Source organism: Spermophilus citellus (genome assembly GCF_964194105.1).
Source record: "Spermophilus citellus genome assembly, chromosome: 4".
Lineage (NCBI taxonomy): Eukaryota > Metazoa > Chordata > Mammalia > Rodentia > Sciuridae > Spermophilus > Spermophilus citellus.
In genome coordinates, this window is record NC_138185.1 from 51,804,142 (window position 1) to 51,829,458 (window position 25,317).

The 25,317-nt window shown below is 49.8% G+C and overlaps 1 protein-coding gene across 1 annotated transcript in view; it reads right to left on the bottom strand.

Annotated features, from left to right (window-relative positions):
* The window catches only part of KLF13 (KLF transcription factor 13), a 47,497-nt gene extending 26,848 nt beyond the window's left edge, over positions 1-20,649 (bottom strand). Inside the window, exon 1 of the mRNA XM_081291467.1 lies at positions 19,705-20,649. Coding sequence (XP_081147593.1) covers positions 19,705-20,293 — 589 coding nt within the window. The 5' untranslated portion in view covers positions 20,294-20,649. The remainder of the gene's footprint in view (positions 1-19,704) is intronic.
* Positions 20,650-25,317: the final 4,668 nt, after the last annotated feature.

Below are 25,317 nucleotides of genomic sequence, written 5' to 3' on the forward strand. Positions count from 1 at the left end.
CTTATTCACAATAGTAGGCCTCTCCTCCCGAGACATCAACCTATTTCCTCCCCAGTGTCTGTGAGGCTCTGAGAGGGCACCACCCACACACTCAGGTAGCAAGAGCCATGTAAGTATCAGAGGTAAGGTGATCAAACAGAGGCCAGGGCCTGTCTTCAGTCAGCCTATACCCACAGACTACGGTCTAAGGTCAGCATAGAATGAGACAAGCACACTCTAGATCCCCGACTCCTTGGCATAACTACCATTCAACTGAGGGCTGTTGTGTCCACTGCTGTCTACCTGGGCACAGGCTTCCCACATGAGATAGCTGTCATTCGATTCCCAGTTCCAGTAAACAGTACCAACATGGAAGTCTACACAGGCAGGGCACTAAGAATGCAGCATCAGCTTCCTCTCCCTAAATGGAGAGCAGCATTTCCCCCAGGGCCCTGAAATTCCCCCAAAATGGAGTAAAAATAACAGACATGATCCTCCAAAGTCAGGGGACAAAAAAACAACAACCCTTACTAGTGAGGGGAACTGGCCTACAGAGAACCCATTCCATCCCACCCCACCGTCAGTGCAATATAGTTCCAGAAAGAACACTGTGTACTCTATAGGCTGAACGTTTGTGTCTCCCAAAATCAATACATGGAAATCCTCACCCTTAATATGATGGTATTTAGAATGTGAGGCCTTTGAGAGGTGGTTAGGTTATGAGGGTAAAGGTCCCACAATTGGGATTAGTGCCTTTAGGGAGCTGCCTCATACCTTTGTCATGTGAAAGACACAGGAAGGAGACATCACTGTCATTTTTACCAGTCAGTATCTGCAGGCAACTTGATATTGAACTTCCAGTCTCCAGAATTATAAGAAATAAATTTCTGTTGTGTACCATAGCCACCCAATCTATGATATTTTATTAAAGCAACCCAAAAGTACTAAGACATGAGGCCTCCACAAATGGCCCTGGGAAACGTGAAAACCAATGCAAGCAACTGATGCTCCCAACTACAATCCAAGGTGTCGAAGCCTGGAATGCAGTCTGAATCCCAGACTCACAAAAGTGCAGTTCAGTGGATGAAGCAGACAGGCTGCACATCTGTATTGTGGGACTATGCCTCGGTTGCCCAGAAGGACTTCCTGGGCTGTTCATTTCTAAGTTTTCAGTGAGAACAGGACCAAGAAATAGAACTTAGAAGGCAAAATTGTGGGTGCCACTTAAGTTCTTTGAGCTGCAGTAAATCTATCACTTTCAATTAAAAAAAAAAAAGTGCGTGCTCATGTATGTGCATGTGCCTGCATAGTATTTCCCATCTGGAAGGTACTGAAGCCTGGGATGACACAGCGTGTTCTGATGTTACTTCAGTGAGAAACAGGTAAAGAGAGCAGCAGGAAGCACCTGTCACTCCTGTGTGCTTCTACTGTGGCATTTTCTCTTTTCCGAGGCCATCCTGACTAGACAGGTGAGTACAGATGCCAACTCCATGCTTGATCTATGGGAAAGTAAGGACATCTTTCCTCCCACAGTCCTCAGCAATTTACATTTTCCTCCACCAGCAAGAAAACCTGGGGGTTTGTGTCTTGCCTCCAACCTTCAAACATGAATGTGTCCAGAAAAAGCTGGAAAAATCCTCAAGGATGAGATCCAAGATGTATGCACAGAGGGCCAGTACCATTCTCAAGGCTGTGCCATCCACGAGAAGCCAACATCATACATTCATGTTCTACCTAAACTCTACCATCCAGAAGCCCCACATGCAAGCCCTGGGTCTCAGAGACCAGGAGAAGACACTGAGAGGTTGAGTCCCTCATGCTACTGCCTTGGGTCCAGCCACAGCAACACAGGTTGCTTCCGTAGCCATTTCTTTCCTTGGCTTCCGAAGTCACACTGTCCCCCCTTTCCTCTATTGCAGCATCCTCCTATTCAGTCCCCACTGGCCTGTGGTAGGACACCCCCATTTCCCAGAAGCCACACCTCCAAAGGAGAACACCCTCTTGTATTGTACTGACACAGTAAGGGCAACCCCTCTCTCCAGACCAGCCTTCTAAGGGCCCCTGCAGACTCACAGCTGCATGCCTAATTCTAAAGGGTTTGCCACTCACCCACTGTCACATGACCATCCCCACTCACTCACCCCACTCAGGAAGACCCAAGGTGGCTCCTCTACCCTAGTACTCACAGCCCACCTTCCAGCAACCCTTTTCAGGGATAAGCTTGTTCCTAGCTCTGGCCAGACTCCTTTTTCCCATCTATGTGGGCAAGGATAGCACTTACAGAGATGCAATGATTCTGTGGGTCCCAGCAAAGAAGCTGGCGGCCCTGCTTTCCTCAGGTAGTTCCCAGGGTCCATGCAGAAGTCTTTTTCTCAGAAGGCTGGTGCTGCTGGCAGAGCAGTGTGGGGATGCCTGCTGATCCTGGGTGTCCAAACCAAACTCCCTGTCTAATCCCCTAGTTTCTCAAGCCCTCAAATCCTCCCTGCTGAGCTCAGCATGTGCCCTGTTACAGATCTGACCTCATCACAGCCCAGATGAAACCCAGCAGGATGGGGTAGGGAGGGGGAACTTATCCCAGGCCTCAATCCCCTGCAGCTCACCCTTCCAATCTGCACCTCTCCTGACCCTTAGCTGCCTGCCTAGAATAGTGAGGTGGGAATGAAACCACCAATCACCTTAATGCTGACATGCAGGGGGTCCAGCAGGAGTCCTGGCCCTACCACCAAGTGCCTGGAATGTCCCTATGTAGAAACTGAAAGATTTCAAGGGCAGGTGGTGTTTTCATTTCTTCTTCCAGTCAAAGGTGATGCCTTTGAAACAGAAGATACAGAAATGAGCTACCATCCTGTGACAGACCAAGATTGCACTAAGAGGGGCACCCCCCACTCAGAGAAGAGGCTGAGACCCTGCGAGGGGGCAGCTAGAGGCTTTGGGACCCTGCCCTGGAAGTCCCCAAGGCCATGAGAGGCACCATCTGAGCATAAACTGCTGAAGAAGAAGAAGCTGGAGAAGAGATAGCACCATGCTGTGCCCTGGGGGCTTCCCATAGCCACGGGGCAGCCTGGGCCTGTGACTCCAGAGTGGCAGAATACTGATAATAAGAGGTGGTGATCAGGTTAGAAGGAAGCAAATCCAGGAAGAAAAAGACAAGGCTGCTGGCTAGGAGCTCAACCCCATAGCCAGGGTGAGGTGTCTGCAGAGGAACATCTGGACTTAGAGTTCTCCAGACTCAGAAATACAGAAATCAGGCAGGGAAACAGGGGGAGAGAGTAGGGGAAAGGCTGAAAGTTTCACAAAAAGGAAGAGGGTGATTTCTGGAAGTCCCAAATGGGTGCTCTTCCCAGAAACAATGTCGAGATCATTGACCACATGTTCTGTGTGGATCAGCCCTGGGTTTCTAGATGGGTGCTATTGTACACAAATGTTCTGGTCATGTGCTCCCTCTCAGCTCTCATATTTTCCCTCTGGAACAAGGAAAAGAGCACATTTATTCCCACCAGTGGCTGCAAACTATACCCTTGGGGCAGCAGAGGCCATGAATAGTAGGTGAAGGTACAGATAGAGCCCTCCCCAGCTGGGGGTCATCTGCCCTTCACAAACTGACAGGCTGAATCTGCAGAGGCACATGTTGGAACTAAGCCACTAGGCCCTGGTATGTTCAGCATTGTGACTGGGAAGGAGTGACGGGCCCAACTGTCTCAGACTGTAGCCTCATGGTAGCAACAACTTCAGGGCCAACACTCCTGTCATATAGGGTGATACCTCTTTGGGAAAGTCAGGGCCCAGAAGGCAGGGGAAGGGTCACTGGCAAAGGGTCTGGGGAGGCCACAGAAGCAGCTTACTTCCTTGCTTTCTTGACTCCACCCACTCCTCCACACCCTCCTCACACCCACTCAGGAACTTCCTTTTGGTCTCAGGATGTGATCTAGTGACACTTAAAGTGGATCCCCTAGCTGCTGCCTCTAGGCACAAGGCAGTCACTCAGGCCCTGATCTGCCCCACCCACAGTGCTCTCTAGGCAGACACCAGAGAAGGTGAGAGGTGAGGTACACTGGAGCAGGAACATGGGCTTCCCAGGCCCATAAAGTAACATGTGGGATGAGGCCACAGGGCAATGCCCTCACAAACAGCAAGCCCTCAAGGGAAAGAAGCATGAAGTGGGAAGAAGAGATAACAGCATGCTAGATGTTGAGCCAGATCCCTCATGACACTCAGGGAACAAGTGAAGAAACAAACCCCATGTCAGCTGTTCCACACTGTCCACTGATATACCACAAATGTAGCTTTACACAGCCAGGTCCAGTGTATGCTATTGGTCAGGCCAGCCCCACCCCCAAACTCAGTGCTATAACTTTGACCTTGGCCACTTTCCTTCTCCTTTGGGGAGTCCAAGGCTTCTGCCCAGGCTGTGAGTCCAGATTCTGCTGCTTTCAGGCTGGTGAGCCTACCCTGTTCTCTAACTAGGATCTCATCACTGCTTCCTCCTGCCCAACCCAAGAAGCCCAGAGCCAATGTCGACCTGTTCAAAGACTAGAAGGCCATGATGGCACTCCTCTGAGGAGCCAGGAGAGGATCAGAACCTACAGCCTCAAAAGCACCTGTCCCAGACCTCAACACTGGGGTACACTGGGGCAGAAGCCCCATTCCTGGCATAGCCCAAGGATTAGACTGAACCTTTCAAAAGAACTGTGGCCGGAATGCCTGGGATGACCATCGGGTACAGGCTGGGACTTTGGTCTCTTTTGGTTACCTGGCCCTACTCCACTCAGCTGGCCGCCTCCTTTTCGATATGGGGGAGGGCATGGAGGGAGGACCCTTCACTAGCTTCAGGACTACCCAGCACCCTCTCCTCAAGGTAAGCAGAGAAAGCCTGGGCAGCACTCAGCCATAGTCAGGGCCCTCCTGCTCTCATTTCTGCCTGTCCTGTAGGTGGTCCCCAGCTTTGTTCTGTATTGCATTCCATGAGGTTTTGTTAAAATAAAGATCCTACTACTTTCAGGGGGAAAAAAATCTGCGGACCCCAGATTATATTCTCTATACTGTTAGAACAAGCCTTGTGTAGGCCACACTGGGAGGGTGTGAAATGAGGCCTAGGCCCAAACCCATCCCACTGAAAAGAGAGAGGGCCCTTAGCTGACCTAGCTCAGCTCCTAAATGGGTGACACTTCCTGTCATGGGTCTGGCCACCAGCCAGGACACCAAGAAGGCAAGTCTAAATCATGGGTACAAGACTATTGGGAGGTAGTTGGGTAAGTGATGGTATGTGTATGTCCCAGGAGTCAGGGAGCACCTCCCTGGGACAGTCATCTCTGACAACCAGACCACTTGTGTACAAGTACTCTATCTGCAGACTGCTGATCAGCCCATGAGGCTCTGTGGCTTGCTTGCCTCTGCTAGCATGGCACCAATGCGCATTCTCACAAGGAGGAGGAACACTAAATACACAAAGACATGCAGGTGAATGCAGGTGGGGTGGGCAAGAGACCTCTCCCCAAGGAAGAAATATTTAAGTGGGCGGGTCTGGGGATGTGGCTCAAGCGGTAGCACACTCGCCTGGCATGCGTGCGGCCCGGGTTCGAGCATCAGCACCACATACAAAGATGTTGTGTCCGCCGAGAACTAAAAAATAAATATTAAAAAATATATATTTAAGTGGGACAATCCTATGCCTGCCCCTGGCCTCAATACTGCAAGGGCAGGAGCCTTTTTTTCACCTTCCTGAGTCTGTTCAGGAACCTGGGCCAGCTAACGGTGCACTGGAGCCTAAGGTGCCCTTAGGCTACCCACCTCAAATCTTCCCAAAGAGGACTTCCACATGAAACATAGGAGTGGGAAGTGACAGTCTGTCAGAATGTCCCTAATCTAGGACCTAGGTCTGCTAGCCAGATCTCAGTAGTTTAAACAGACAAATTTTCCAGGTCATTTTCTGTGTGTGGAAATCATCTCCTAACATGAAATCAGTTTGAGTTACTATAGCCCAAAGTACTGCCTGCATAGGTGGGCAAATGATCCTTACCAGGGCCGGTCAGAACACAGATCCCACCTGCTGGTCCTCCCAGAAGGCTAGACACCCTCATCAGCTTCCTTTTCTTCTCCCTGCAGGTGAGTAGCCTGGAGGCAGTCTCTCTCTCATCTCCAGAGGTTGAGGCCTGGGATGGTACGTGACCTGGGACAGTGCACAGGCAGGTGCAATAGGCTCTTTGGGAGACTGAATCCATCCTACATGTCTCTGCTCCAACAGCCTCCAGCCTTGCCACCACAGGTCTTGTCACTGCTTCTTCCAGGATGGTGTCAAGCAGATGCCTAAGTGGTAAATCCTATGCAGAGGTGCAGGACAGTCCCCACCCCAGCCCAGGGGCTGGTCACAACCAATGAGCTCAGAGCTGAAGAGGGAAGAGGCCCACTCAAGATCACACAGACAGGGCACAGATATGGCACATGAACCTCAGTGTGTCCTCTGCTGTCTCTGCAAAGAGGCCTGGACAACAGGGAAAGACAAGGAAACTTCAGCCCCAGAAAGAACCCCCTACCACCACCCAGCAAGTGGGCTCTGTGGGATGGCACATTTACAGGTATCCTCTAGAACAAACATGCAGGGAGAGAGAAAGGAAGCCATGCTCTTACTTACAGTCATTCAAAATATTCACCTCAGACCACACAGGAAGCATTTTGTTGCCAAATGCTTTCATATGAAGATGATAAGAAAGCAAGAAAGGGGTAAGAAACTTGTTCACAGCTGAAAGTCAGCCTCAAGAATGCTTCCTTGCTTCACTGTAGGAAACAATTCTCATATTTACAAACACAGAGTTGCTATCCCCAAAAAGAGAAAAGGAAAAAAAAAATCCACAGATGGCCCAAAGCTCACAAAAGCAATCACTTCTGTAAACAAGAAGTAGAATGCCTGCTGAAACCAGAGAAGCCCTGGCAAGACATAAAAAAAAACAGTGAAAGTAAGTCCTAGTGGGATTCCCTAGGCTGCACATGTAAGATACTCTGAGAGCAGGAGTGAGTGAGCTCTACTCCCAGGGCTCCTCTAGAGTGGTCACATGATGCAATTCTTTCGGCAAATAGGCCTTCTGTTGAAGAAGGGCTATAAGTACAAAACCTGTCATAGTGCCTATGTCTCAAGAGGAGAGGCAGGGCTCCTGCAGGTGCTAGTCTCCGTTGACTAAGACTACTCAAAGCATACTGGGACTCAAAAAGTCCTTCTGCTTGGGTGGGACTTGCGCTAGCAGGACTAGCACAGACACCTGTCACTGAAACTGCCCAGACTACTGATGGAGGGGTCTTATCCTGTCAGTACTTTGGCTTGACCAGAACTGCTCTGGTGACCAAGGACCAAATCTTTCCCTTGAGGTTTTATTTCAGCTGCTTCTGCTAATTTGAGTCCAGACAGGTACAAAACAGGTACTAGGAGGGCTTGGTTACCTGGTAACAAAGGAGGCTCACCTGATAAAGGGCCACTACTCCCTAATCTGAGCATAGATCAACACCCAGCAACAATGGGATGATCATGAAACCTTGCAGTCTGTACCATTTTTCTACAACTGGGTCCTGGTTCATTTCCTGGCATCCTTGAGATGGGTACCTTATAGATACAGAAGCTAAGGCTGTGCACCTAAGACCACCCCATGCTCCATGCCACAGAACAGCTGTGGGTGGGCAGGTTCTGGGCAGGCAGTTAAGGATCCTTAGGCACCACCCAGAATCTACTTCATAAAAATAGTTCTGAATCATGTCTCTTTTCAAAAGGACAAGCAGCAAAACTGTTCATCCAGGTATCTGTGAATAATATTGTAGGACATGAAATTCTGCTCTTGCAGATTAAACACACACAACCTTGCCACAAACCCCATGCTCCTGGATGTCTTGTCTATGTTCTCATGTGTTCCTCAAAGGTCAGCATGACCAGACAAACCCACTTTACTAATGAAAACCCAGTGCTGGGCTCTGCCTGTTCCAACTCCAAAGCCAAGCATTCTCATCAATATGTCATAATTTCTCTCTTTTTAAAAAACAAGGCATAAGCAGACAAAAAAAAAAAGATCTTTCTCTGATATAAATAAAACACTAAGAGACTCCTTAAAAAAAGTTTCTAAAACAAAACATCTATGGAGTCAAACTGCCACATGGTTGGCCAGGAAGAGAGATGCAGCAATGATGTGGGGCTCAAAGTCCAAAGCACAAACTGTTAGACCTTGCAAACAACACAGAGGTGCTAGGCACTTGGATATCTCACAAAATTCCCATGTGTAATACTCTTCAATACCAGGTCGATATACTCTTTATATAAAATAAAGTTCTTCATGCATCCCTGAAAGGGGTTATGTTAACAGGACTGTTTGTGCCCTACAAAGAAAGAATGATGAGAAGGCTGTTCAGTGTCCAGGTGAGGAAGACTGCTCAGGGGAGGGGGCACTAATTTGGCATTCCACCCAGGTGTTGGGCACCAGGCTGAAGGACAACTGCCCAGGACTCAGTGGGGAAAACTGGAGAGAGGCTGGAAAGCTCAAAGTACAGAAAAGCACTTTAGAATACATCAGGGATGTATTCTAAAATAAATACAGCAAAATCTAAACATTTCCTTGAGTCCTGGGTTGGTGGGCCCTGACCCCACGGCAACTGGAACAACCCCTGCTGCAGGGAGATGCTTTCCTGTAGATCCATGCCTACAAATTAGTCATGAGAGCTGGGATAAAGGATGCATGAGGCAGCCCAGTCCACTCTGGCATGAATGGGCAGTGTCAAGGGACTCAAAAGGCCCTGTACAACCATCATGAGGACGGGACCCTAAAAAGAGACCTAGAAGTAGTAGCTTTGCAGAATAGCTCACAGGACACATTACCCAACTGGATCACTTGGATCAGCTCTAGGGATAAAATGAATGAAAATACTTCTTGTAGACTTACCTTGGCTCCTTGCTAAGGCAGGTGACTGACTCTATGTGAGGTACTTTGCAGTTAGGCAGAGCAGGAAAGCCCAGGCAGACACAAGGTGAAGGTCCAGGTCTATGCAAGAACCTGCTGCTGAGTCCCTGCCACTGCCCAAGGCATTTCCATCAGGGTATCCCACCAAGAGTACAAGCAAGGAGGACATGGGCCCAGATATAGCCTACTCAGGCTGCCAGCATGAGCAGTTATAGTTTAACAGCAAACAGAAATGTCACCTGTACCAAGCTGTAAAAAAAAGTTCCCATCTTGACCTCCAGAGAGGGCCTGGCACTGGGTGGAGAGGGCACTCCTTGGGCTCAGACAGACTTCTTGGTCTGGTCTGATTATTTCTAGAAGCTTCACTTAGGGGCATCTGAACATTCTAAGAGAAAAGAAGCAGCTCCCCAAAATTTTCCATGGAATTAATTGGCCTCAAAGCCAATAAAATTCTGATGTGGCTCCTAGTCCCTGGACCTTGGCCAGCACTGTCTGGCCTATGGCCCTGCCAGCTGTCGGAGGGGTACTCTGTGCTGCCCTCACCCTACCTCAAAACAGCCAAAAAAAAAAAAGTCAATGAAGCACTGAAATGTTCCTCCTATAAAGGGAATATAAATGTTTATTAAGAAATTATAGGAACCAGGTCAGGCATTTTGCTATCTTAGTCATACCAGCTAATTAAAAAAAAAATCAAAATAGAAATCCATCCTAGAAACTTGAGACAATGAGAACTTCTCTAGCCACAAGCACTTGGAGCCTTGCCTCAGCTCGGTTGTCAAGGAAACCCAGTGTTTACCTCCAGTCTGCTGTGTAGGAGGACCCTGACTACAACCAGGAACAGCCAACCAGGCCACCTCCTCCCAACATCCCATGGGATCAGTGCTAGGGTGTCCCCATAGGGCGGAAGGAGGAAGCTGCAGCTTCCCCTGCAGGGTCTCCTAGGCAAAGCTGCCTACAGCACCAAGGAGGGGCACCTACATCCTCTCTCCTCCAACCCCTGCAGCCCTTTCCCCACCAGCTTGTCTTGAGGGCTAGAAAGCTCTGAAGGCAGATGAGAAACAGCTCAGATCCCAGGGAACAAGGAAGAGGTGAAGAAAGGAAGGGCCCAGGCTGAATCCTCAGCTGGGCTGCTAAAGAGCTCAGGTCTCATACATTCTCTGGGTCAGGCCAGGCCCCCATACCAGGCCACTGGGCTCCTTGATCTGTGAAGGAGGAACAGAAAAATAGGGAGCAATACTGTTGGATTCGGCTCTAGGGTCCTTCTCCACCTTCAAGGCTGGTCCTGCCTGAAGAGCCATGGTGGGCTCCCTCCTGCCCTGCTACTGCAGGGTATCAGCCTTTCAGTAATGCAGCTCTACTGAGGTTCATATTGCTGTGAGCAACAATCATTCCTACCGGGCAGCCTGCACACCTGGCCAGATATCTTAGAACTGGCTTTTAGTCAAAAGAACAACTATCCTGAATGTTAGGTTACATGGTTGATCACATGCATACATGTATGCACACATACATATGTGTACATAAACATACATGCATATGCATGTACAGGCATAGGCATACACGCACGCATGTACACACACACACACACACACTCACACACACACACACACACACCTATCTTCCAAGATCCCTGGCTCATAATTCAGAGCAAGGAGGAAGATCAGGAAAATAAAGATTGATGCTTTTAAAAAGCTAAAGTAAGAGTAAACTTTAAAATGGCACAACTTGTCTGAAGCAAAACACCCAGTTTGTCACTAGGACGGCTTCAAATCAGAACCTGTCAGTAGCCAATGCTGAATATTCCGCAAGACCCTAAGGTCTGACAGTAATTTAGGACAACCAGCTCAGCTTGCAACATAGTAGCATGATGCCCATAACAGTGAACACTCATAGGGGCCTGCCTCCTTCAGCCAGACCCATCACATAGGGGACACAGCATAAAAAAATCAAACCATATTTAAGCCTTGACAAAAGGTGACATCCTGCATAGCCACTTAGACTCAACCAGAGAATGTCCTGGTGCCTTAGGCCAAGCAGCAGTCATTTTTAGAAAAAAAGCAACTGTCATGCATCCAGACAAATAGGTGGACTCTGGAAAAGAAATAAAACCGGAGGAACTTGGCCTCACCATGCTGGGCTGTAGGGGGCCAGTGTCCCTTAGGACCTTCAGGTGCTGCACTAAGTACCTCCTTCTCTCACCATGCCATTTGCGCTAGGAGACAAACAGAAGCTGATAAACAAGCATGAGGAGAATCCTTCTGAGACTGGAGACCTAAGCATGGGATGGTGGAACCTGAGGAGACATGATAACCACCAGTGACCAGTAGGCAAACCAGACAAGGCTGTCAAGGTGAAGACAAGAGCAGTGCATCAAGAATACCTGATGGGCCAAGTGCATAGACCAAGACAATGAAGAGCCTACCAAAGAACCAGACTGCTGTCACTTTTATACATTTCATAAGATTCACATAACTGGCAACTATGTAATTAGCTCATATTTATTATCTCTTGTTTAAAGAATATGTGTAGGGTTTGTGGTTGGAAAGATGCCCAGGCATACCCCTGGTGCCTAGCCCCAGCTCTCAGACCCTCAACAGAATCCAGACAGAACTGAACAGGTCACCTAGCTAAGGGTCCAGGGGAACCCTCCTGGTACCTTCAGGCCAATGACCTGCTGGGTCTGAGCCATCTGGCCTCTCATCCTGGAGGACCAAGGAGCCAGCCTGAGACTCACACATCTCTTTTCTGTTTCCACTTTCTCAATACTTCCTTGCAGAGCCCCTGTTTGTGCTCTGCCATTAACTTTTAACTTCTACCTCTAGCCCTAAATCAAGTTCCCTTTATTCTGTTTCTTTTTAGTGAGCATTTACACATAAAAGAGAGTTAAGAACAACGAAAAGGCTCAGAGAAGGAATTCATGGGAGGAGGGCATTCCTGGTTATGTCCTAGATCCTGCAAATACTCAGGTGTGGCCTGAGGAAAATGATTCGTTATCTCCTTAAGCCACCTCTCCAGAGAGGACATGCTACCAAATCCATAGATTGAACCCATCCCCAGCAAGGATTCTAGCCCCTAAGAAGAGCAGGCAACCTGCCCTGACATCTCAGAAGTGAGATGGGAAGTCCTACATATGAAACTGCAAGTCCTCCAAAGTCCCAAAGGGTGATAAACCTTAGGGACACCACTGTGTTCATGGGCTCTCCTTACTATGGGAGGAATTCTGGACTATGGAAGAGCTCATATTCATAAGGGATAACAACTATGGGTCCTCCAAAAAGGATTGAGGTCAGATCAATCCTGACCACTTGTTAGACTTGCTCAAGTCATCATCTTACTGATCCCTCCCATGTCTGTGCAGTAGACCTGAGTAGAAGGCAGCATGGACCTATTTCACCCTCTTGCCATTGCCAGGCTTCCTTCCAACTGGCCCTTGTTCACAGGAGATGGACATGCAACAGATCTCTCCCTTCAGAAGTCCCCCTGAGACAGGAGTCCAGGGCAGGAAGCTCTTCGGCAAGTGACTTTTTGGGGGGTGGGTGGGTTGTAATGATAATGTTGGAACCTAGGAACTTGGTGCATGTTATGCAAGCACTCTATCACTCAGTAACACCCCTAACTCTGGTGAATGACTTTTAATTTCAGGCCCCTATGTCTTGCAAAGCTCTTCCACAATGCATCCTGGGATAAAGTTCCAAGGAGATAAGCCTGTGCCCAGTGCCTAGGGACCTAGGGTCGCCCACTCATGTAAAGCAGGCCATGCCCCTGTGGCAGCAGCATAGGGACATTTAGTCTGAGGCATCAAGCCTCAGCTCTTTTCCGAACAGGTCACCTTGGGACAGACTGGCTGATGGCCACAGATTGTGGCCAAGTTCCTGGTTAGCAAGTGTTTTTGTGTGATGAACTTCAAAAAAGGAGAACAATAAACAGACACCCCCCACAAAAATAAATAAATAAATAAATAAATAAATAAATAAATAAATAAATAATTGGGGATGTGTGCCCTTGGTTTCATTTGTCCAGAACAATATTGCTAAGAACCAGAGTGCTATGTTGTGCCCACCTATCCACCACACACACATAATGCTCAATGGCAAGTAGTGTTGAGGGTACAGCCCTGATCAGGAGGGAAACTGGTCAGGGTGGGAGACAGAACAAGAGCCAAGTAACAAAAAACAGTATGGGAATTAGGGGCCAGGAGTTGGGGTGGAGCAGATGAACAGCCTCTACCAAGGTCCTAGTTTCAACTGAGGAAACTCTGTGCCTCTGTCCAACACCCTAACTCATTAATAGCTGTCAACAGTCTCTGAGGTTTCAGGTGGACTCTAGAACCTAAATTGGACTAGAAATCAGAAGATCTACAATGTCACCATGTTCTGGGTCTGGATGCATGATTCAGACACAACAATGAACAGGGCACCACATTTATATATACATGTATATGTACACATGTGTGCACATATACATGTCATACATGGAGACGGATGTATATACACATGTATAAACATATATGCATGTGCATATGTGTGTGGACAAAGTCACAGCAGTAGGCTTAGTTAAGGATTTCTTGTGTCTTTTTTTCCTAAATAAATGTATTTCTTAGTTGTAGTTGGACACAATACCTTTATTTTATTTATTTATTTTTATGTGATGCTGAGGATCAAATGCAGGACTCTGCACACGCTAGGTGAGTGCTCTACCGCTGAGCCATAACCCCAGCCCTCTTATGTCTTCTAACAAGTGCCTATTGTTTAATCCCTGCCAAAAAAGCTAAAATGTTTAAGTCTCCACTATATATACCCAGAACAGTGACCACAGCTTTCCAAACTCTGTGCGTCCTGCCCTGGAGACTGTATCAGCAGCTTTCTATACCACCCCAACCCTGGTCACACAGCACAGCATTTATTTGGAGCCACCAAGCTGGAGAGAAGTCTATTCTCACTTTAAGAGGGAGCTGATTTCTCAAGAAAATAACTCCATTCGTAATTGCAAAATTAAGAAAAACAGGCTGAGGTGTGTGAACTCAGATCTATACTTGTTTTTTCTTGAAAGCATGTAAAGACTCACCAGGACTTAAGGGTGTTAGTGACAGCAAGAACTGCACAAGCCCTGGAAATAGGATGAGTCAAGGCACAGTGGGCTGACCAAGAACACAATGCCAACCACCTTTAGAACAGGCTATCAATACTACCTGGAAACACTTTTAAAAATAAATTAAGGTGTCTTGTTTGAGGAAGGGAATGCCAAAGCCTCTACCACGTTGTCCTTAGACTTTAAAAAAGACTTCCAAAGCAGAACTCCAAAATCTCAACACCTGTACAGTCAAGAAGTTGGAAAACAATGCAGAGACCAACCAGGTACATGGAAGGGTGTGACTAAAGATCAACAAGTACACACCTGCCCCTCCAAAAAGCTGTAATACAATTTCCAAGAGGAAAATGTCCCTGTGAGGACCTGGTGAACACCACCTTAACCATGTGGTCCAGCTGGCTCCTACCCCAGCTACATTGTAGTGGAAATGCCCAACATTATCTGTATCCTATTGGTGGCCCAAAATTATTTAAGCAGCACCTAAACATGAGGAAAACAATCACATCTAACCAGATTGTGGAATGTTCTACAGGTCAACTGGCTTCAATCCTTAAAATGTCAATGCAATAACCAACTAAAAGATGTACTATTCTAGATTCAAGGAAACTAAAGAGATAGGATGACCACACACAATGTGGATTCTGGATCCCCTATGGGACATTTGGGAGACTCATTTGGGAAACTGAATACAGTCTATACATCAAATAATACGTTAGAGAAAAGAGAGAGAAAGGGAGGAAGAAAAGGAGAAATGTATGACAAAACATTAATGGACAAAACTAGGGGAAGAGTATATGCATGATCACTGTAATACACCCTTGTCATTTCAGAAACAGTAAAAACTTGTGGGGGGACAATGTTCTGGGGGACACATAGCCTTCTAATACTAGGGAAGGGAACTTGCTTACCTGCATCACCAGGAATGCAGGTCCAGAGACAGTGGCAAAGGGTATGGTAGGCACACTGAAACTTAGGCACACAGCTGTCCAGATGCAAACCCTAATTCCACCCTCACTTGCTGTGTGACTTTGGGAATGTTTCTTAACCCATCTGAGCCTTATTTTCCTTATTTGAAAATTAGTAATAATAACAGTGTCTACCTCCTAGGGCCCTTTTGAAGATTAAGTAACTTCATAAACTAATGAAGTCAGAACAATATCTGCCACTACCAAGCAGTCTGGAAGTCTTAGATATGATTGTGAATGCTGAGTGGACCACTCTAGAAGGTTTTTTTGTTTTGTTTTGTTTTGTTTTTTAAGAACAATTTTAAACTGCCTTCTTAAAGCACAAACCAGACACACTTTACAGAGTGTTGGTATCTCAAAATCGCTGTTAGAAATGTCACTTATTACAGGGTTGCTAAGGCAGGCTTCAGGGACTACTGAAAGAAGGAACAACATATTTGACAGGGCCCCACATTTGTCCTGAAATTATGTTTGGTGGGGTCTCTTCAGTTATACAGTTAAATGCACACACATATGAGCACACATAACTTAGTAACTTACTGGGTTTGTTTCCTCCCTTACCTTGGGTGGCTATCAATATATTTCATCCTTTTCCTTTTGACTTGCTACATCTAAGATCCAAGTAATCAACAGGATGAAAGCTATGTATAACCTGCGGTAGAGTGTTTCGGGCAGACTATTTTCTAGTGTTTAAACATCTGTGTGGATACACATGTGTAAATCTATTAAGATCTGAAAGGGGCTGCACCAGCATCGGGTAGAGGTGGTTAGTGGGGGAAGGAGCAGGCTCAAACATTCCGTCCACAGCTCCTGCACTATTTGAGGAGTTTCACTAAGGAGGCCTGATTGAAGCCTGGGGAAGTGGAGGTGCCAGAGGTAGGAGCCACTGGCCTGGGCACGTCCCTGGACAAAGCAGTAGCCATTAATAAGCCTGGTTTTGCCTGGGTAAAGGAGATCCCACACAGTCTCCCTTTACTCTGACAGGCTGTACCAGACACTTGTATCAGGGAGCACCTGTGAGAAACACAGCCAGCAGTGTGTTTGGAAACAGACTCCAAGGCCAAAGTGCACTTGGAGAAGAGGCCAAAAAACCCTGCCCCAAGAATCTCACTCAGGATCCAATCCCTGCTTCAGTGAGTAAGTATAAATTTTAAACTAAAGATTATTGGAAATGCTGAAAGAATACAATCTTACTTATGGGAATCCCAATCCCAAACAAGGGCAGTGACCATAAGCATCACTCAAGGTCTGCAGGTGAACAGCTGGGCCCACATACCCACTTTTCTCATGGAACCCTAGAGCTCCTGAATGGCCCAGTTTGGGCAGAATGCAAGGAGATATTTTGGCTCCCAGTGCTTGGGGAGAAAATAGGGCACAGAGTCCCTTGGAAAACAAGTCTTTATGGGAACAAATAGGTAGGAATGTATTTAGAGTGCTGCCAAGAAAGCCTGAGTGGCCATTCTACTAGTGGCCCACTGGGCCCCACCTGAAGATAAGCTGGAATCTCCAGATGCAGGACACAGCTGGTTCAGAGAGGGACTATTTGCTCTCAAGAGGGCCCCAGCCTGCCCTGATCTTCTGGAAGTCCTCTCTTCCACACCAAAACCCTTCAGTCTCCAGAAAATCTGCACCTCATCTTGCTACTCCCCAAAGTTAGACTTAGTAAATTTCCCAAATCTGGATTGAGAAGTTCCAATTATATAAACAAGTGGTTTGAGCTGCAAAGAGGTTTGTTTTACTATGCATTTGCTTTAACATCAACAATTACCTAAATGTGACAGAGGGTTAATAGTCCACAGGATGACTATCAGGGAAGTGGCAAAGGGAGAGAACACTCCCACACAGCTAACTAAGAAGGGCAATCTTTGCAAGCAGCTCTTCAGGGGTCAGGATGGGAGGGCAGAGTAGAGCAAAGCCCTGGCATAAGGATGGCAGGTCCCCCCCCCCCACCACCACCACAAATAAAGGCTGACCCTTGCAATTCCCAAAGGGTTCTCTCTCTCTCTCTCTCTCTCTCTCTCTCACACACACACACACACACACACACACACACCCCACCTTATTTCTCCAAGGACTTTCCAGGTGATAAGCATAGATCTCACCAAGCCAAAAGGTCTAGAAACCCCTTCCTGGTCAAAGAGCTGCTGCCTACTTCCTTAGCTAAGGTGATTTTAATATTCAACCCTGCCATGTAATCACTATGGGTCCTGGGAGGAAGGATCCTAATGAAGTAGAAAATGCAGCAAGACCTGAGCCACTGCCTGCAGAGACTCCCCAGAATACTTCTGATGGCCCACAAACCAAACCACAACCACCTCTGAGTCAGGGTGTATCTGGAAACCTGGCAACTCAGTCACCCCCTGGGGCCAGCCTTGCTGACTTCTCCCTTATGTGTCCTACACCAGTCTCCTTCCACCAGCAAGCTCCCCTTCTATGCCTATGAAAGCCAGTTACTGCATGCTCTGTACCCCCACCCAAGCAGGGGCTGTTAATGGGTTTCCCAGAGATGCCCTGCATCACAGGCAGGTGCTTAGGATGTGCAACTCTCATAATCACATTCACCTGGGGTACTAAATAAATGCAGTTTCCAGCTATGGTGTACTAAGTAGTTCAGGTTCTGAGGCTTAGAATCTGTGCTATTTCAAACTCCCGCCCTCATGAGGGGTCCAGGCACCTGCATTCACCTATAGGTGGAGCCTCACTCTGATCTCAGCACACATGAAGTACAGAGAGGGTTCCCCCCTTTAAAGAATAGACTTTGTTGCAAGCACTCAAAGAGGGTTGCTTCTGCCAATCTTGCGTTTCCAGAAACTATAGGAAAGGGCCCTCATCCCACTGCGGGAGACGCAAGTCCCCAGCACTCCGGGCTCCACACCTCTCTCTAGCCTAGACGTCTGCTCACCCGAAGAGGGGGCGACCCTATCAGGAAAACATCCCGGGGCTGAAGCCCTTACCGCCCCGCCCACCCCTCCCTCACCCTGGGCTAGTCAAAAAGCCAGCTACCTGGTGCTGCCGGGTTTTAGGCCGCGGATAAAAGAGGCTGCAGAAGGATTTCCAGGATTTCCCAATCATTAAGTTCCCCGCCCAGCACTGGCCTCATACCCCACCCCTCGGGTAGACCTTAACCACCGCCACGCCCCAAGTGTTGCTCCCATCCCTCGCTCTAGAGTCCCCTGCTTTCAGAACCTAGTTTGGCCCCTCCCCCACGGCCACACCCACCGTCGCGGCAGCGTTCCCAAGCTGAACAGAGCCCCGCCCCACCCCGGACCCATACACAATTAATTCTGACCCGAATGCCTAGAAAAGGCTCCACGTTCACCCTCCACCGCAGAATCAACCACGTGGTTCGGGAAGGCTGCAGCAAGGGGCTAGGACCGGGAGCGCAGTCTCCGAGAAGTCGTTAAGAGATACACCAACCCTTACACCTGCAGATCTCAGGCCGCTCAATTCCCAATATACCAAGAGAAAAGGGCCTCCAGCTCTGGGGTCTTGAAGACCGCAGGGTTTTTGTTTGCTTTACTGTTTAATCAGCATGTGAACTACTTAACAAAATGCACAACCCTTGGTAACAAGGTAACGGTATTAAGTATTTAAGCTGTGAACCTGCCTCAAAAATGGAAGAGTTAAGTGCCAGAGGAATTCACGTGAGTTCAGGGAAACAATCTTTAAAACAAACCGGGGGAAGGGAGTTGCTATCCATTAAGTGGTTGTCTTTGTGTTACAAAGAAACGAAAAGGGGGTTAAACAAACAAACTTTCACAGAGGAATCTACTACAAAGTAGCAGGCCCGAGCAATGGGAAATACTCCCCTGGGGTAGGTGGCGGCGAAAGGCCGTTCGCGGACCCCCCCAGCTGCGGGCTCTGGCCTCCAGTCCTCCGGCAGGTGCCGCGTGCCCGCCGCATCCGGCCACCAGCAGGTGAGAACTGAGCTGGGTACAGGCGGCGCAGACCGACGGACCGTGGGCAGGGCGCTCCTTTCCAGAGAAAGCGTCGCGGGGCCGAGTAACCCCCCTCCGGCCCAGCGCGCCCCCGCTAGCCGGATGGGCGGGTGCTCCCACAAAGAGCCGCGGGCGGGGAACAGCTAACCGGGACCGCCCCCCGCGTCGGCCAGTGCAGCCGCGGGCTCTGGTTACGACAAATTAAACCTTAGAACGCTGGAAAAATTACAGGAAGAGGAGAGCGAAGAATGTGCCGAGTGGCTGAAGGGAACCCTGTCCCCGCGTGAACTTCGCCCAACGCGCGCCTGGGCCGGTCCCCCTTCCCCTCCCCAGCGCGTGCCCGGTGGGCGGGGGAGGGGAGTACGAAGACCAGTAAAATACCACCCTCCCTCAGCTCCCAGGCGCCCCGGCTGCCCATCCACCAGAGCGACGCCTATAGCCCCCACCCAATCCGTGCGCACCTGCCCGCGTCGCCCCCAGGCCTGGGCGGGGTCGCCGCCCCCGGCCCAGATGACGACATCCACCCCCGTGGCCCCGCCCGAGTGCGCCTGGGAGGGGGCGTGCCCGGCGGGGGCGCGGTCCCCGGGCGGGCGCCGGCTCCAAGAACCCGGACCGCCTCACGCGGCGCGCGAAGCCGGCCGCAGGACTGAGAGACGAGGGAAGGGGCGAGGCCCCGATCGTCCTCCGCCCGACCGTTCCCCGCGCCCAGCCCTCCCCTCGCGCCCCGCGGGCAGCTCCGGGGGCGTGGCTGGACCGCCCGCGCCGTCCCCTGTCCGCGCGCTCTGGGCGCCCGGCCGCCCCACTGACCTGTGTGAGTTCTCAGGTGCGCCTTGAGGTGCGAAGATTTCCCATAAACTTTCTCACAGCCCGCGTAGTGGCACTTGTGCTTTCTCTGCGGGGACTCGAGGTCGGCGCGACTTCGGCCCCGCCGGCCCCTTTGTCTGAGGCCGGACTCGCCGCTCCCCGCGGGTCCGGGCTCCCGCTCCGGATCTAGTCCCGCCTCGGGCTCGCTCCAAGCGGGGCTGGGGGGCGCGGCTGCCGCACCTTCTCCGCTGGGGGAGACGGGTTCGGAAGCAGGCGGCGGCGCGGGTGGCGCGGGCGGTAGTCGGCAGGGGGTCCTCGCCTTCCGGGCAGCAGCGCCCTCTCTGCGCTCCGCTGAGGCGGGCGCTGGCGCTTGTTGGTTGAGGTCCGCTAGGATCCGCGCCACCACGAAGAGCGAGGCGCTGTCCTTGCCGTCGCGGCGCTCCTCAACGCGGGGCAGTGCGGGGGTGGCGGCGGCGGCCGCGCCCTCGGGCCGGGACTCCGGCCCCTCCCGCGGTCCGTGCACGACTGCGCGGCTGGACATGGACACGAGGCACTCGGCTGCGAAGTGGTCCACATAGGCGGCGGCTGCCATGCTGCGGGCTGCGGCCGGCGGGCGGGCGGCAGTGCTAGTCTCTACGAGTCGTCAGCCGCGCATCCGCACCCACGGCCTCCGGAGAGCAGGCGGGGGGCGGGGGCGCGGCGCGCCCTCTCCTCCGGCTGGGCTGGGCTAGGCTGGGCGCGCAGCCGCCTCTGCCGTCACCCGCGCGGCTCCGCGTCCGCCCGACCCGGCACCGGGGAGTGAGCGCATGGGGGGCGTGGGCGAGTAGGGTCCCAGCGCGGCGTCAGGGGCGGCCTGTCCTAAGGATGTCGAGTGGCGACGTTAGGGACGACCGCGTCAAGTCGCGGGCACAGCTTCGCCGCGCATTGTGGCAGGCGGGACAGCCGCCGTGCGCGCCGCAGCTCGGTGTGGGCGGCCCGGCCTCGGGGGTGGGCGGGGCTGGGGCCACATCTGGACCCGACGTCAGCCCCCAGCCACATCCTGGCGGCGCAGGTTACAGGCGGCAGCGGCCGCAGGGAGCTGCGCGCGCGGAGGGGGCGGGGAGCCAGGGGCGCGCACCGGCGGGGCCGAGCGGTCGCGCGCTCGCGTCTGGGGAGGGGGCGTGGCCTAAGGCAGGGCTGGACGCCATTGGCTGAAGAATACCGGGTCAGGCCAATCCGGGCTTCTAGAGGGGCTTACTCGGCAGCAGGCCCTGCGCGCGCCAATGCGCGTGCCTCCTTGGCCGGCGGGAGGAGGGGCGGAAATTAGAGCCGGGTGAGAGGCACGCTGACGCACGACGTTCGTGGATGGCGGGTCTGGGTGTAACCGCGCGGGGCCGCTGTCTGTACCCGCCTCAGCGGGGAACCCGGCCGGCTTTTCCCTGCCAGAGCTTTTGTGCGATGACAACCTTAAGCCCCGCGGTAGAGGGGATCGCTCTGGAGCACACCCCTTTGTCCCTCCAGTCCTTCCCGTGAGGGGCGCTGGCAAGGAGGCGTGTCCGTTGAGGCCGGGCGCTGAGCTGCCGCCCTCGCCTAGGGGCGGAACTCGGTCGCGCTGCACCCCACTGCTGCCGGTTTCCCAGGTAGCCGCGCCTAGAACTTCAGGCCGCTGGCCACCTCCTCGCTCTTTCTCTGTTGCACTTCAGCGCAGCACTGGCCAGAGCAAGGACACGAATAGAACTGGACTTTTCACACGGGAGGGCCAGGCGTTCCCTCGACTCATTCCGGGAGCCGGGGACACGGGGTGCCGCCCTGCTGCCATTCAGCCCGGCTCAGCTGGCTCAGGACTGGCTCTGGTCTGGCGATTAATCTGGCCGCCAAGTGATGTGCCCACCGTGGCCTGTGCTTATAGGAGTGAACTACGTGCCCGGGCAGCGGGTGCTGCTGTACAGGGAACGTGGGGCCCCTTCCTCCCCCTTCCGTCCCAGGCCCGCTGCCAACTTCTCTAGGCTGCCCCTCTCCCTTCGCGGTCGGGAAGGCTTCAAAAGCCACCAGCTGCGAGGACCCCGCCCACCCCGCCCCACCCTTCCACTGGGCCGCCTGAAGGAAATGCTGGGCTTCGCCCCTCTGGCGGCGTCCCTGCGGGGTCCGGACCAACTTGCCCTTGACTTCCATCGCAGGCGCTCCCCACCCTCAAACTCCAAGTCTTGAGCCATCAGCGAAGAGACTGGTGGGTGCATAACTTCCTGCCTTGGGAACGACTTTAATACACCCCTCACAGCTTCGCCCTCACCAGACTCTCCGCGGCAGCTCCTGGCCCCAAACTGGAAGCATTGAACTCAAAAGTCTGCAACCACTCGTTTGTTGGGCTAAATGGCCTTGGAACAAGTCAGACACCCGAGCTGAATTTCAACAGAAGTCGGGAAAGTGAGGACCACTCAGGCATTTGACCCCAGTGGACCAGAATAGAGAGGCTGGGAATTAAGGGCGATGGCAAGGTTCGTTTTCCCAGAGTTAATTTGGAGCATACGTAGGAAAGACCTCAAATGCCAGGTAGCGAAGGGGGACACTAAGCCATTCTGGTTTACATGTTGTGGTGAACTGTAAGTTTGTGTCAACATTTGAGTGTTTGGGTATCTGTAACAAAACCCTGAAATTCCCTCTCACTGACTTGAGTTCTGCCCTCTGGGGAGACTACAAAACTTGTTAAGCTGGCTCAAGTCCCTGGAGGAGGGTCTCTTTTTGGCAGAAAGTAGTCATCTTCCTGCCAGGCAGATTGTGTTGATGACATTTAAGAGATTTGTTTCCTGACCAAGTAATGATTCAGAATGTTCCTCTATTTTCACCACATGTCTCAGTCACTTCTTCATTAGGAAGGAGCCTAATGAAGCCACACTTCCCTTCCCTGTCCCTCTCCAGTCAGTGGAATTTTGCCCAGTCTTTCAGGTGCTATCTACAGGGGTACAGAAGAACTTGTAGTTGTTGGGCTATTATACTCTAGACTACTATTGCCTTAAATGAAGGGAGAGGGTCATGGCCTGAGTTAAAGGATCTCTGTTATGACTGCCCCCAACCAAATGTTTTCCATAGGTGCATCTTCCCAGAGAGTCTCAGCTGTGCCTGGTATCATTCTAGATATAAATCTCAGTCCCTTGCTTTCTCAGTCCAATCAATCATCAAACATTTGGTGATTGTTAGAGCCTCAGGCCTGGTCTCCTTTGTCCTAAACCCAGGTGGAACTGTCTTCAAGATGGGTCCAGTTATGTTCCCTGGAGAACAACTCACTATAGCAATGGGTTCATAGTTTTCTTTCTAGGTAGGATTTTGACAGAAACAGCAGAAGCGGAGCAGCCAAGATAAGTAGATCAAGATGTATTTGAACAGTGAAGAATCTTAAGACTGTCAGAACCAAATAAGACAAAGGAGAAACACCTAAATGTTCTGATATCTGCAGTTGCCAAAGTAAACAGTTTGCTCTCTCTATAGGGATGGCCATAGTAAATGGTGCTGCTCTTGTGCATAAAACTTCTAATCAGTCTCAGGCCTTCCCAGGCAAATCTGACAGGCAGGCAGAGCTGACCTGGTATCTCAGGAAAGCCTGTGTCATGAAATACAAAGCCACATAGATTTTTTAAAAGCAAGTTGGAAAAAAACAATCATGCAGAGAAAGTATACATTCATGAAACTATCAATAATGTCACTTAGGAAAATTCAAAAGATATTACAACACATTAAGGGAGAACATATGGAGAAAAAAGAGTCCCTGGAAACTTAAAAGAAGTTTTCAATATAAGGATTAGAAGGGAAAGTTGAAGAAAACTCCATGACCAAAATGAAAAGAAGCAACACACACACACACACACACACACACACACACACACACACACAGGAAAATAAAGAAAAATTTTAAAAAATTAGCCAACCAGAAAGTTTATTGATTAAATAACAGGGCCCCAACAGAGTGATCAGAGAAAGTCATCAATGAATTAATCCTAGAAAAGTTTTTATGACCAAAGAACATGTGTTGAAAGGGCCCACAGAAGGTCCAGCACCAGGGCTGGGGGTATAGTTCAGTTGGTAGAGTGCTTGCCTTGCAAATACAAGTCCTGGGTTCAATCCCCAGCACCACAAAGGAAAAAAAAAAGAGGTCCAGCACCATATCACTGTTTCAGAATACAGGGTACAAAAATGTCTTCACATTACCAGCAGGTTACATACAAACAAGGATCAGAATCCTGCTGTAGGCTTGTGAACAACAAGTAGAAGTTAGAAATCAAGGAAATAAATCCTTGAGAAATGGAAAATTATTTTCCAACCATCACTCATCCAAACTACAAACTAAGTACAGTGATGAGTCACTTAACAAGGGCATACTCTGAGAAAAGCATCATTAGGCAGTTTCATCTTTGTGTGATCACAAAGTGAGCTAAACAAACCTGGTTGGTTTAGGTCAATCACTCCCTGTGGCCCATTGATGCATTGAAGAAACATGGTCAACATATCAATGAGTTTGCTGCCAGTGTAGCTCTGGCATTTGCAATGCTTTTGATAAGTTTGGTCCCCAATCCATGGTGATACTGGGAAGTGGTGGACTCTTAAAGAGGTAGAGACTGGTAGGAGGTCTTAGATGTTCCCTTAAAGGAGATATGGGACTCTCACCCTTTCTCTTCCTCTTACTTTGCTTCCCTCCTCTACTTCATGCTCCCACCATGATGTATGGTGCTACCACTGACCCAAAGCAACAGGACCAATTAGTCTTGAACTGAAACCTCCAAAACTGTAAGTCAAAATAAATCTTTCCTCCTTTTAAATTGATTTTCTTGGGTATTTTTTAATAGTAACAAAGCTGACTTAACACATTATTTTTACAATAAACTTTTTGTAACTAAGAGAATATTCTAAAATAATGATCAAAATATATAGTGAATGCCTAAACCAGTAACATAATCACTTATTAAAACTATGTATGGGGCTGGGGATAAAGCTCAGTTGGTGGGGTGCTTGCCTTGCATGCACAAGGCCCTGGGTTCAATCCCTAACACCACCCCCCACCACACACACACACACAAAAAATATTGTGTGTGAAATTTTATGTTCTATGCTTTTATATGAATGGCAGTATGCTAGGTTTGTTTACACTACCATCATCACCTATACACAGCTAATGCATTTATATTATGATGTTATAATAGCTACCATGTCATAGGTGATAGGAATTTGTTTGCTCCTTTGTAACCATATGGGATCACCATCATATATGTAGTCTTTCATTGACCTGAAACATCATTATGCAGTGTGACTGTATTTTTAGATACATGAGATCTCAAAAAAATTTCCCTCCCATGCATTGTTTCTCTTGGTAGGAAGCTATCAGAGATTATGGTTCACCAAAATGAAGTAAAACAAGAGAGATGGGAAGTGGGGGACATGTAATTGAGAAAGCAGTGCATTCAACACAGGGCTAAATGACACACATCTCTTTTGCTCATAACTGGTCACATGGACTATCTGCTATAGACAATGTTTGTGTTCCCCAAAGTTCATATGTTGAAATCCTAATGCCCAAATGTTGTGATATTTGCAGGTGGACTCTTTGGAAGAGTAATTAGATCATGAGAGTGGAGCCTTCTTGAATGAAAT